The sequence below is a fragment of the Bos grunniens genome, chromosome 29, assembly GCF_055505025.1.
Source record: "Bos grunniens cultivar Pamir isolate PY7600 chromosome 29, Bosgru_T2T1.0, whole genome shotgun sequence".
Classification (NCBI taxonomy): Eukaryota; Metazoa; Chordata; class Mammalia; order Artiodactyla; family Bovidae; genus Bos; species Bos grunniens.
The window spans coordinates 11,161,558-11,175,251 of record NC_141193.1 but is presented as its reverse complement, the minus strand read 5'-3'; the positions used below and the strand labels follow the sequence as shown (position 1 = coordinate 11,175,251).

Genomic DNA, 13,694 nt, shown 5'->3' with positions numbered 1-13,694 from the left:
TGGGGGGTTGGAACATGGGATGGTGGGGGTGGGAACCAGACGGGTCGTGGCAGGGTCAGTGAGGCAGGGGGCTGGGGTGCTCGTGGGGACACAGGAGGGGCAACAAAGGGGACTTCTACATGACATGTGCAGTTTTCTTCCTTTTATTTAAAAGAAACTAGATATAAAGCAAGTGTGACACAGTGTGAGCAACTGTTAGCGCTGGATTCTGGGCACAGGGGTGTTTATCCCAGAAAGCTCTGTACGTTTTCTGTATTTCAAAAATTTCTTAAAAAAAAAAAACAACACAATGGATTTGGAGGTGGGTGGGACAGTTCTAGCTCCTGACCAGAATTGGAGAGACTGTTTCAGGGGGCCTGAGGGGCCTGGCCTTTGGACATTTTTCCAGCACGTGTGGGCAGAGGGGCTGGCTGGGGTCTGGGTGAATTCCTGGAGCTGTCAGAGCCCCTCCTGGCTCCCAGGTTTCAGTTTCCTGCCTTTCGGGGGAGTGGGGAAAGGCTGAGAGGCCCCGTGCTGGGGCTGAAGCTAATTCATTAGTGACGCCTCGACAAGGGCTGGGCGCCCGCAGCGCCGGCGTGATTCATCAACACGATTGCCCCGCTGCCAGCCTGCGTGGGCCCAGAACGACAGCGCGCTTTACCTTTCCCCACTGAGAAGGGCCTGGTGGGAGGCGAGGTACAGCATCTACCGAGAGCAAGAAAGAAAGAAGAGGGCTGGTCCCCTGTACCCTTGAGCCCAGGAAGCTCTGCCAAGGCCGGGGCTGGGGTGGCAGGGGCTTGGGTGTCCTGCCAGTGCTGGCAGAGCCCAAGAGGGCTGCCTGGTGCTGCAGTGCCAGCCCCGAGCATGTGGTGAGGGGGGTTGGCTGGGCCCCCTCCTCCGCAGCAAATGTTCCCTTGGGGAAGCTGCTGGCGGGGGTGGGGGTGGCACCAGGAGGTGGGGTGGATGGGGAGGCGCTCTTTCCTGTCCCAGATGCCTGGCTGCGTTTTCCTCAGCTTTCTGGTCTCTGAGGTGTCAGCTCTTCCCAGAAGTTCTCCCAAATGAGTAGAAGGGAGAGAGTTGGTTTGGGGCTTAGGGGAGATCCAGAAGGAGCTTGAAATCCTGCTGCCTGGGGCTCAGAATCCTCCTCCATCACAGATCTGGTATCTCAGCCCTACTTATCCTCTGCCTGGTTCCTCTACTCAGCTCGGATCTTGTTAGTCTTCATTCCAGGGCAGCTAGCTCCTGGCTCAGAGCAACACCTGCCTCTGTGTTCTCCATCATCTGTTTGCCCCGTGACATCCCTCAGCTGATTACAACTGCTATTGCTCTGCCCTTCTGTTCCCTTATCCAACACATAGATATCAAGCATCTGAGCAAAAGATGCCAGGACCAAAAACAAAAAAAAGGTACACACGGAATAATTCTATTTATATGAAATTCAAGAGCAGGCAAACCTGATCCATGATGATAGAGGTCAGGATCACCGTTGCCTCTGGGAGGTGGGGATTGTCTGGAAGAGGCAGGTAGGAGGGAACTCTGAGTGATGGAAATATTACACGGTGTTTACATTTGTCAGAACTCACCAAACCGTATACTTACGGCCTAGGCATTTCACAGTATGTAAGGTTTGCCTTCATCTTTTAAAATGTTGACAATTCTCATTGAACCACCACTATGTGCCAGACCCTGTGCCAGCAGGGAAGGAGACAAGCGTGCCTGCCCCACCCAGCTTATATTTCAGGGCTTGTGGTTTGCATCCTTTTCTTGCATCAGCCACTGCTGTCTGCCCTTGGACTGGCCTCCTGCCCTGCCTGTAGTGGGAAAAAATGGGATGGGTCAAAGGGCAAGATGCAGTCTAGAGGTCTGTCCCATCAGCCAATTATCTTTTTAAAAAATTTATTATTTCATTTATTTGGCTGTGCCAGGTCTTAGTTGCAGCATGCAAACTCGTAGTTGCAGCATGTGGGATCTAGTTCCCAGAACAGGGATGGAACCTGTGGGATCATGGAGTCTTACCCACTGGACCATCAGAGAAGTCACTCAGCCAGTTATCAACACACCAGTCACATGGGAAGGCAGGATGGAGGAGGCTTGGAGCCTACACACTTGACTCCCTGACTGTATTCTTTCATCACTCTGTGACCTTCAGCAAGTTGCCTAATCCCTCTGGGGCCACTTTCCTCATCTTTCTAACGGGATTAATAACCATCAGAATTAGAGGCTTTGCCATGAGAAAATTCATGGTTAGAAGTGGAGTCATTTCCATTTATTGGAGTGGAACATGGTTAAGACTACTCCAATAAATGGAAATGACTCCACTTCTGACCATGAATTTTCTCATGGCAGAGCCTCTAACTCTGATGACAAAGGCATTCTTAATCCCATAAGTACCTAAGAGGGGCTTCCCAAGTGGCACTAGTGGTAAAAACCTGCCTGCCAATGAAGGAGATGTAAGAGACATAGGTTCGACCCTTGGGTTGGGAAGATACCCTGGAGAAGGAATTGACAACCCACTCCAGTATTCTTGCCTGGGAAGTCCTATGGACAGAGGAGCCTGGCGGGCTACAGTCCATAGGGTCGCAGAGAGTCAGACACGACTGAGCACACACACGCACACATGGTTAAGAAAACAAGTTGGAGAGGCAGTCTGCCTGGTTTTATTTTTATTTATTATTATTTTTGGCCAAGCAGTGAGGCATGCGGGATTTTAGTTCCCCAATCAGGAATGGAACCTGCGCTCCCTGCAATGGAAGCGCCAGCCTTAACCACTGGACAGCCAGGAAAGTCCCCTGCCTGGTTTCAAATCCCAGCCACTAGCCAGCGGGGTGACCTTGGACAAGTCACCCGTGCATGTGTGCATGCTAAGTCACTTCAGTCCTGTCTGACTCTGTGCGACGCTATGGACTGTAGCCCACCAGGCTCCTCTGTCCATGGGATTTCCCAGGCAAGAATACTGGAGTGGGTTGCCATGCCCTTCTCTAGGGGATCTTCCTGACCCAGGGATCGAACCTGTGTCTCCTGAATCCCCTGCACTGCAGGCGAATTCTTACAGTTGAGCCACCGGGGAAGCCCCAAGCAAGTCACCCAGCTCATGTCAAACCTCTCTGAGCCTCAGTTTCTCCATCTTTAAAATCGGGGCAGTGAGGGTACCTACCTCATAGGTTTGTGGCAAGGATTCAACGCAGTGCTTTTAGTACAGTGCTGGGCACATGACAGGCTGGCAATAAACCAGAGGGAGTGTTTCTGCTGGCAGCTCTAGCAGGAGGGCTTGGAGTAGGAGGGAAGTCAGGGGCAAAAAGGCTGCTGGTGAGAGCGTGTGCAAAAGGAAGCGTTACAGAACGAGTGTGGTCACCGTTTGTGGTGCTCAAAGGCGCTCGTGTGCTCCAGTCCTCTGTCCACCGCAGTTACCCACCGACCTTAAGCACAGCTGGAGGAACTCGGCAGAAGGGGTGAGTGCACTAACCCGGAACCTGCGGCGCGCTGAGGGTGTACCGGGCGGGGAGAGGTACGGAGCCAAGCTTGGGTCCCCGCAGATCCTCGACCCACCCTGAAAGAGCCCAGAAAGAGCACTGTTCTGAGTTACTCCCCTAATGTGACCCTAGCGGGAAGACTGGACACGCACGCTGGCGGGCATTGACCTCGCCTCTCAGTCCCTGCTGGAGAGCCACTTGTCCGGAGTCTTGGGTCGCGCGCCGGCATTTCCTCAGTCCTTGTTTCCTTCCCGGACTTGCAGCTCTGGGCGCCTACAAACCGCACACGAAGCGGCTCGCTGTGGCTGGAAGCGTAGACAGCGTCAGTCGTCGGGTTTGTGTTGGCACGGAGCCAGGCTTGCGGGGCGCGGTTCTTGGGTTCCCTGGGTTAGTGCTGTCTCCGGCGCCCGACGGGTGGGAAAGCGGGCCGCGGGCCGGGGCTCCAGGACCCAACTCAGCTGCACCTTGGCCCCACCCCGCCCTCCTTCCGCTTCATTGGCAGCCGCGCGCGCGTCGGGGGTTGCCAGGGCGACGGGTCTCCAAGCTAAGAATCCGCGCTAACCCAAACCAGTCGGCCTCCAGCAGAGGGAGCGGCGGAGGCCGGAGGGCGGGCGGCCGGGCGCGGCGCGCCTCGGCGGGGCCCCAGGGGGGCGCCTCCTCCCCGCCCCGCACGGCCTCCCTTCCGAAGCAGGGACAGGCCGGGGCGGGGGGCCCCGGAGCCAGCGCGGCCTCGGCCCCGTCTAGGAGGCCCAGGGGCCGCCAGGGCGGGGCGATGCCGGGCGGCGGCGGCGGCGGCGGCGGCCCCGCCCGGGGCTGGTGACCATGGGCATCGCCGAGTCTACGCCGGACGAGCTGCCGTCGGACGCTGAGGAGCAACTGCGCAACGGCGAGCAGCAGTTGGAGCTGAGCGGGAGGCGGCTGCGGCGGCTGCCCAGCGCCGTGTGCGCGCTGAGCCGCCTGCAGAAGCTGTACGTGAGCGGCACGGGTCTGCGCGAGCTGCCCGAGGAGATCGAGGAGCTGCGCGAGCTGCGCATCCTGGCGCTCGACTTCAACAAACTCGAGCGCCTGCCCGACGGCCTGTGTCGCCTTCCGCGCCTCACGCGCCTCTACCTGGGCAGCAACCGGCTGCTGGCGCTGCCCGCCGACTTCGCGCAGCTGCAGAGCTTGCGCTGCCTCTGGATCGAGGGCAACTTCCTGCGGCGCTTCCCGCGGCCGTTGTTGCGCCTGGTGGCGCTGCAGTCGCTGCAGATGGGCGACAACCGGTTGCGCGCGCTGCCCGCGGAGCTGCCGCGCATGACGGGCCTGCGCGGCCTCTGGCTCTACGGCAACCGCTTCGAGGAATTCCCGCCCGCGTTGCTGCGCATGGGCCGCCTGCACATCCTCGACCTAGACCGCAACCGCCTGGGCGGCTTCCCCGACCTGCACCCGCTGCGCGCCCTGCGCGTCTTCTCCTACGACCACAACCCGGTCACTGGCCCCCCCCGCGTGGCCGACACAGTCTTCCTTGTGGGCGAGGGCGCCGTCGAGCGCATGGCCGAGCGCGACGAGCCCACGCCCCGGCCGCCGCCCAGGCGCCCAGCGCGGGTCTTTGATGATGAAGAGGAAGAAGACCTGCTCATAGGGGGCGGTAGCTCCCAGGCTCTGGGGGCCCCCGGCGACAGCCTCCGTGCCCTGGAAGCAGCTCCAGGACTGGGCACCTGAGCCTGTGATCTGAACGATGGGCTTTGGCCAGTCTGGGAGGAGGGGCTCCGGGAAGGTTGTGGGAACGGTGGGTCCCTACTTGGGGGCAGAGGAGGGGTCAGTTTGGGCACACTGCCAGGGACAGGCAGGCCTGGGAGCCATCTTCAGACATTCCAGGGTGATGAGAAGACTGCCTCCCGGCTGGTCCCTGGGCAGTCGTCAGGCCAAGAAGCCCCAGCTCTTTCCACCTATAGCTCCTCTGGCCCCTGATAGAGTCACTGGCAACACAATAAAAGCACCAGCTTCTTCCTGGAACCAGGGTCACCACTGACCACGGAATCATCTCCTCGGCTGAGTCTGGATGCCCAAGGCCCCCACCTCCAACCGGAGTTTGGATCTCCTAGGTCCACCCTTTCTGGCACAGGAGCCACTACCTCTCGGGTGGACCACATGCCTGCATGAGGCAGAAGTGCGAACAGAAGAAGGCCTGGCTCAGGGGCAGGGGGCTTGGAGCTGGAGCCTGTGCCCTGGACAGACAGGTGTGGGAGCCGGGGATTGGGGACCAAACACCACAGCTGCCCTTGCCCCTCCACCGGGGCTCATGGTACATACCTCCCTCTCCAGGCCTCCTAAATTTTGTGGGGAAGGGGTGGGGATAGGGGGTCAGCCAGAAGGCAAGGTCTCTGCCCCTGCCTTTTCTTCTGTTCTCTTCTCCCAGCTTGTGTGCGGAATCTTGCTGCAAAGAGAACAGGCCCTCCCTTCCCCACGGCCTGAGCCTTCCAGCTGTCAGGTTTGAAAAGAAGCCACTGTGCCTCCAGGGCCTCCTGCACCAAGAGAGAGGCTCTCTGCTCTGGGCCGCTGCTCCTGTGTAGCCACCGCCTGGACTCTCCATTCCCTTAAATGGGCAGCGTCAGGGTGGTTGGCACGGCGTGGGGCAGGGGACGAGCCCTGTGTGCCTCCTCTCCGTCACCAGGACAGCCTCCAGGGGGTGAGGAATGAAGCTTTGCTCTGCAGTTCCCAGGGTCAGATCTTTCCCATCCAAGCAATAATGGGAGGAAGGCCCAGGGCCAGGGCCACTCAGGGACACTGTCTGGGGCGGGGGCCCCACATGGTGGTGTTTTCTTTAGGAAGAGAAAAAGAAAAAAAAAAACTGGCTGTAAACATAAATTATATTTCTTGGAGAAAGAATGTGCGTTTCCCACATGTCTGTTTATTTATAAGCCCTGGGAGCACTGGGTCCCGTTGCTGTGGGGACTCTGGGCTGCCCCTGGCACTGCCCCTTGTCCATGTGCCCCAGCTCTGCGTCACAGTGGCCCCAGCCAACTGTTGTATCCTGTCTGGGGCAGGAGAGCTTGTCTTCAGTCACAAATGGCTTTCGCTGCTCAAGACTGCTCTTCTGTCTGGCTGTATCTTTCTGCCACCCGGCCACTGCCCCCAACCCCCAGCCTCCCTTCCCCGGTCTTCTCCAGCTTCCTTCTCAGATATCCTGACTCTTAATATATTTTTGAATCTCAGGCTGGGCTGACCTTTCTCTATTCTTTCACTGGTACTGACCCTGTTCCTCCCCATCTGTGACTATTCTTCCCTCCTTCCATCTCCCTGGCTCCATTTTCCTCTCTCTGTTTCTTCCTCTTAATTGTGTTTTTTTTTTTTTTTATTTTAAGCTCAGTCATTACTTTCTCTCCTCATTGTTAAGGGGGGGCAGGGTGGAAAGAGTTAAATATTTTTTTTTTTAAAGAGAGAAAATTGTAAAACCTCAAGCCTGGAGGCCTATGTCCCATGAGAAGATGCTGCCAGGCCACCATCACCATGGCAACAAGGATAATGTCATATAAGGCCCAAAGGTCAGGCTTGGCCCAGCAGCTCGCTGGCCACTGGGCTGGCCCTGCGGATCAGGAGGAAGCCAGGGATGGATCTGAAGGAGTCAGCTTGGGAGAGTGAAGGCCTCCAAATGCACAAAGTGCTTGTAGAATGGGGAAGACTAGAGGCTGCCTTCTTCTCAAGGAAGAAAAGGAGCCTGGGGTTTGGCTGCTGACTGTGTCCCTCCCAGAGACCCTCAGGTGCCACGGTCCCCCTGTTGAGGCTCCATCAGGGCTGGTGGTCCCTCCCCACTGGCCCACCTGCTCCCCAGCCCCCAGCTGCCCGTGACTTAACACTTGGCCTTGGAGGAGAAGGGAGAAAGGGAGATGATTTTTATAGGGGCACTTGTAACAATGGCCAGGTCAGCAGTTCCCCATGTTGTTGGGGGGACAGTCAGGGGTGGGTGGATTGTGGGGGAACAGGGCAGGGAAGCCCTGGAAGAGTTCAGTGTTTGTGCCAGGGATGCAGGGCAGAGGCAGGCTGTGGGGATGGTGATGAGATGAGAGCAGAGGCAGCAACAGGGCAAAGAACAGGCCCGGGGAGGTAAGTGACTTGCCCATAAGTGTATGTTAGGCCTCCTAACCCAGTGCTCAATCCGAACCACCGGAGATGCTACCTGCCTGTGGCTGGTGGTCAGGTCTGGGTATGGAGTCAGTGGGAATCATAGCCTTTCTTCCTCCTGGAGCCTCCCAACAGCCAGCCCTCCCAGCTGGCAGAGCAGCATTCCTGAATTCATTACCACCATCCCCCTCTTCCCGCTTCAGAAAGCAGGAGAACAGGGTGCTCAGAAACTGGGGGCCCTGCCCAGAAGCACCTCCCTTGCTTCCAGTGCCATCACATGGGCTTGCTTAGCCATTGCCCCAAAGCTTCCTTAAGACACCTGGGCACTCTTGTTCTCAGAATGGACATTTATTAGCACACCCGACTGTGCTACGCAGAACATGTATTCAGACAGGGGTCCTTGCCCGAGGGTGGGCTCACAAGCTAAAGGTGACACAACACATACACACAAGACTCAGACACAGGGAGCGGGGCTTCTTCAAGGGAGACAGGTGGTCAGGGGAGCCAAGGGCTGGGGCATACAGCATGTTCAAGCCGTGTCCTTCTGGTTGTCTTTGTGGGGGAGGGAGAGGAGAGCAGGACGTGGCCTGAGATGGCCTTCCAGAAAGCAGCGGAATCCAAGAGGGACTGGCAGGAGAAAGAGACCAGAGGGCAGTGGTCCCAGGCACAGGGAAGGATAGGGGAGTCTCTGCAGGTAGGGATGAAGAGAAACCCCACGAAGTGAAGGCAGGAGAAAGACAGAAGTGCAGGAGGAGGGAGGCTTGGAGCCCACGGCAAGGGGCTGTCACTTCTGCCAGGCCGAGCTGTCCTGCTTTTTAGCCTAGATTTTCCAGATTGAGCAGAAGTCCTGGCCAGAACTGCTTGTGAGGCTTACTTACCTGACCCTAGGGCTCCCTCCAACCTCTGAACCAGAGACATTTAAACCATATTGTCAGTATGGGGCAGAAGGGGAGAGGGCGGGCAGCTTCAGGTGGGAGTACTTAGTGCAGAGTGAGGAGAAAGCTGCCAGCCCCCGGTGCGGGGGAGCAAGAGGCGAGGTGGCCCCTCTAATAGGAGTGGACAGGGGCCAGCAGGTGGCCACATGACAGTGGAGGGCTCTCCTTTCCTGTGCACCCATACAGGTGCAGCACTTCCCTTCTGAAAGAACCGGGAGAGCTGCCAAGCCTCGTTTCCCCGGGCTGTGTGCGGGAGGGAAGGAGAAAGGGCAAGGATGGTTATTGCTCTTCTGTGGATGGAGAGAACTGAGGAAGGAAACAGCTTGCCCCGGGGCCTCTGTGTCTACTGGGGCCCAGCTTCCTAGGTCCTCAGGCCGGGACTGGCCTGGGACGCTTTTGAGTTGAGACTTTTCTAATACTAAAGGATGAAACCAGAAAAAGGGTGGAGAGAAGGCTCAGGTCCAGCCAACAGACCCAGAACTCCACAGGGAACACAGAGAGGACACACTGGCCTGAAACCACAGTGGCCCTGTCAGAGTTCACATTGGTGGTGGGGAAGGTGAAGGCTCTCCCTTTGGTTTGTCTCACCTGCCTTGGAGGGTGGTGAGGGTCCCCTGGGAACTGTGGGGAGGGTGTGTTGGGCTGGGTGAACTAGAGGGGGCACCCTGTAAGCCCTAAGGAGACTCCACTCCCAATAAGCCTTGCTTTAGGCATGATCCAGGGAGTATGGCTGCTTCCTGGCTTTCTGGGTAGCTGGTGGGTTCATATCCTCAACCTGAAGATAGGCTAAAAGGGCCTCACCAAGTGAAGCTGAATCCCAAAGGTGACAGGTGAGGGGAGACTTGGCCCCAGGCTACCCATCCCCATCCCCCACTTCCTCTTCCCCTGGGAGATAGTGGAGGGCTAGGACCCACGGAGGAAACAGCCAAGGCCCTACTTTTTCACGATCCTTTATTAATCAGAATGGGCCTTGCCACAAAAAGCAGGGCCCATCCCCACAAAAATACGATTTTGCAAAGAGGAAATCTTGCTGGCTTAGAGGGTGCATGTGGTGGAAAAAAAAATTTTTTTTTCCCTCTTTTTTTCTTCAGTTTTTCTTCATTTCTCTTCGCTGCAATTTTTTTTTTTTTGTGACGGTGGGTTTTTGTCGTAGTTTTTTTTTTTTAATAAAACACTTGCGCTCAAGGACTCAAACACAATACAAACAGAAACCACCAATCCCCACCCCTGGGGCCCCAGCAGGACTGGGGACTCTGGGGACTCCCCTTGGCTTTTTGTGTGGCTGTTTTCCTTGTCCCTTCCCTGGCGTCTAGCGCCAGTGGGCAGGTGCGGGGTCCTGGGGCAGGTGGAATTTATACAGCAGTTATGTGGGGTGATGGTCACAAGAAAGGATACCTGAACAAGTTAACAACTAACTCTAGGGTGCCCACAAAGATGGTGGATGACGCTCAAGAAGAGTGCAGGAACACAGTGGAGAAGAGATAGGTGGGCCCAGGCCGGCCTCAGCTATCCCCGGAGGCTCTGTGGGGGGAGGGGCAGGCGGGCCTTGCCTTCAGGCTGCGGTAATAATACTTTGCTCGCGGGTAGCACCTTCAGAATCCTCCTGCCTCCACCCCCAGGTCAGGTGACGGCGGCCTTACAACCTCCCCCATGAGGTAGGTGAAGTATTATTACCATCATTTTACAGATGGGGAAACTGAGGCCCTGGGAGTGTGGGTGATCTTTCCAAGGTCCTGGGATGGCGACAGGGCAGTGCCCTTCCTCCACCCTCAAGTTCCCCCTTTCTCTGTTCCCTAAAGCCTTAGACCTCCCTCCGCCCTCACCCATACCACCCGCCTCTTACCTTGCTAGCCCACTTTGCCCTTGGCCCGCCGCTTGCCACCCCACCCCCGCGTCCCAGAGCTTAGGCTGCACGTCGAGGGTTGGAGAACCCCAGGCAGGGTTCATCGCTGCGCCTGGGTGCGGTCAGGTTTGGAATAGGCAAGACCCTGTGAGGCTCTCTGCATGTGATTGGCTAAGAGCTTCGTGGGCGGGGCTCGGAAAAACGGGGATGCAGTTGCCCCGCCCACTCAGTGCTAGTTGGTCCAATTCCCGAGAGCTCTGTAGCAGGCAAGGGGACCCGGGGCGGGGCTTGCTCTCCCACCGGCCTCGGGGTGGAGGGGCACAGGATTTGAGGGCGGGATGGAGGCTGGCAGAGCCCCTCCGCTTCTCAGAGCTTCCAACAGCAACCTTTCTTCGCTTCCACTGTCTCCGGAGCCGCTGTCCTCCCTCCCCGCTGGGGGTTGGTTCCCCAGCCTGCCCGATAAGGGCCGTGCCATGAGGGCAGACCCCCATTTTAAGCAAAGCTACCATATAGAAAATTTGGGATTTACAAGGAATGTGGATGACTACTTGCTTTACGTTAGCACTCTTCACTCTACAAAATGATTCACTTACTTTGTATGATATTCCTCCAGATCCTTGGGGTCAGGGGTAAGGGTGAAGGCATGAGAGTCTATGTAAGAAACTTTTGATATGGGCAAAAATGTGAGCAGAACGCTCAGCTCAAAGGGAAGTCTACTTAAGGAACATGGTTCCCAACTGCCCATGCTTTTGCCGTGCAAAGTGGGGGACCTTTTCCAGGGTCTCCTTTCCTGGGGCGTCAGACCCATTTGGGGGTAGAGCCGTGGTCTCAAGCCTCGTCCACAGATTGTGGTGTGCTGGCGCCACCTGGCGGCATCTGCCGGGAATGTCAGGCGCAAGCGCGCGGACCCCGGGATTCGAAGGCGTTTGCCAGCTGTCTTGTATCAACACCGGTACCCACGTGGGGATGAGGGGGCTTAAGCAGGGATCATCTTGAAATCTTCCCTCTCCGTGGAGCTGCTAGTTTTGGTCTCTGCAGCCGCGGAGGCAGGGAAACCACAGTTTCTTTGTGGGGGAGGAGGGCAACCTCAAAGCTCACAGGATCCGGGAATGCTCTCTGCTTCCTCCGCCTGAACCAGGGGACCAGGGGCGGTGGGAAACGTGAGCTGCTCAAGTGATGCAAGGACAGAGACCACGATGGAATGAAAGGGCAAGTCTCCGAGACGGGGTGGGATGGAGGAGAGGGAGAATTTGGGAGGGAGGTCGGCAGACAGAGAGGAGGAAGGGGAAGGAAGCTGGAAGGCGTGGTGAGTGCTACCAGTGTGGCTGGGAGGTGACACCTGGGAACGCGGAGGGTGTCTTTGGATTGAGGATGTTGGGGAAGAGAGCTCGTGGGGGCTTGGGACCCCTGAGACAGAAAGGAGCAGAGGTGGAATGTGATATACACAGTGGTGCCTAAAAGGCATGAGCCGATGCTCAAGAGATGACATTTTTGGGGAGGGAGCAGTGGAGAGCTCTGGGAGGCGGGAGGAGAAGGACAGAGCCCAGGTCTCAGCCCAGCTCCTCTCTGCCCCTTTTCCCCAGCCACCTCTTCCTCCATCCCTGCCTCACCTCACCCCCTCACCTGCCTCTCCTCTCCCAACCCCTAGCTCTGTGCCTTGACTTCTCAAGCCTCTAGCCCACCCAGTCCTTTCTGCATCGCCTTCAGTACATGGGCCCCAGGGACACAGGGAGTGCGTGCTGCCACCCCCAAACGTGCACGCACACACACACATTACACACACACGGTGGACACAACACAAGTACACAGGGCTGCGGCTCCAGGACCCCCGGAGCAGGCTATATACTATCCTCGGCATTCAGGGCCCAGCCGGCTCCTGAAACTGCCCTGGAACAGGCCTCCCTCTCTCTTGGTCAGGCCAGGCCGGGGCCAAACGCCTCCGACATCCCCTCTCCTGGGCCCACGTTGGGGGCGGGGGAGGGGGCGGCCTTCCTCCACTCCTAGGCTCTGCCTTAAAGAAAACGGGGGCGGGGGGGGGGGACCGTGCCCACCTGGCGGGCCTCTGGAGGGATCTGCCCTCTGGCTCTCAAGCTCACCTCCCCGCTTCTTGAGTATCAGCAAGTCAGGAAGGAAAGGGGCAAAGCAGGCAAATGGCTCCCAGAGCCCCTCCCCCAGAGCTGGACTGGTGGGGAATGGGGCTGGTGCTTCCTAGAAGCAGGGCCCGACTGGTTCCTGGGACCTCTCCCTGGCCGAGCCCTCAGGATCCTTCCCTCACCCATGGCCGGGGGGGCCAGGCCGGGCCTTGTGCATAAAGTGGCGAGGGCGTGATGGGGACCCGGCTCTCGGCCCCCTGGGGCTCCCTTGGCCCCATTCAGGCCTTCAGCTGGTGCCACTGGGCCACAGGCTGCCGGGGCCGGGCAATCATGTCCTTCCAGTGCTTCACCTCCCCGGGCCCGCTCTTCCAGGACAGGTAGATCTGGGGAGAGAGGGAAGAGGAGGCGTTAGTGGCACCCTCTGAGGCACTGTCCCTTCCCCCACTGGTGGTGACACTCTGTCCACGGTGACACCCTAGCTTGTGATCGTGGGGACCAATGGGGTCTCTGCCTGCAGTGACAACCTACCCTACAGAAGCCCCTCCTATCCCCAGCAACCCCCCCACCAGCCTGACCTATCTTCCTTGTGCTTTCTCTCGGGAGCCTGGGCATGCCTGGCCCTTTTGAATTAAACTCCCAGCCAGTTTTGTGGTGGGAGATGGATGGGGATGGAGGCAGGATTCTCCCACGCCCTTCCCTCCCCTACCTGCTGGGCACTGTCTATCTCTCCTTACTGACAAACACTCCCACACTTCATAGGCACTTACTACCTATCAGGCACGGAGCTAGGGACTTTGCATACCTAGATCATCAAATCCTTACCGGTGAGGCAGGTATGTTATTATCCCCATTTTATAGATGGAGAAACTAAGGTACAGAGAGGTAAGGTACAGAGAGGTATCCTGTACCCATAGTCACAGGATTTATGAGTGGTGCAGAGGGATTTAAATCTGGATCTTTGGGCCTTCGTTTGTTGTTGTTCAGTTGCTCAGTCGTGCCCGAGTCTTGGAGACCCCGTGGACTTTATACTATCAACCTAATTCTACCTGCTTTCATGTGAGAAGCTTCATAGCCCCGGGGCAGGGGAGGCTGTGTACGTGATCCCCTGGCTAACCTCAGCCTTGTGACTGGTGGTTAGCTCAGAGCATAGGGCTCCCTAAGCTACCTGGGCCAAAGGGAGAACAAATCCACCTTCACCTCGGTTCAGCCAGCAGAAGGTAGGGCTCACTCAACTCTGAAAGACTAAGCCTGAGAAAAGACTAAGCTGGTCAAG

General features: G+C 57.5%; 2 protein-coding genes across 11 annotated transcripts in view; one reads left to right on the top strand and one right to left on the bottom strand.

The window, feature by feature from the left end:
* The first annotated feature begins 2,633 nt into the window (after positions 1-2,633).
* On the top strand, positions 2,634-6,317 carry LRRC10B (leucine rich repeat containing 10B). Its single transcript, XM_086383566.1, has 2 exons — positions 2,634-5,733; positions 5,848-6,317. The coding sequence occupies exon 1, from the start codon at positions 4,272-4,274 to the stop codon at positions 5,148-5,150; it is 879 nt and encodes a 292-aa protein (XP_086239692.1). The 5' UTR covers positions 2,634-4,271; the 3' UTR covers positions 5,151-5,733; positions 5,848-6,317.
* A 3,102-nt stretch (positions 6,318-9,419) lies between these two features.
* The window catches only part of SYT7 (synaptotagmin 7), a 63,567-nt gene continuing 59,292 nt past the window's right edge, over positions 9,420-13,694 (bottom strand). For all 10 annotated transcript variants that reach the window (XM_086383555.1, XM_086383556.1, XM_086383557.1 and 7 more), the window contains one exon: positions 9,420-12,804. In XM_086383555.1, coding sequence (XP_086239681.1) covers positions 12,700-12,804 — 105 coding nt within the window. In that variant the 3' untranslated portion in view covers positions 9,420-12,699. The remainder of the gene's footprint in view (positions 12,805-13,694) is intronic.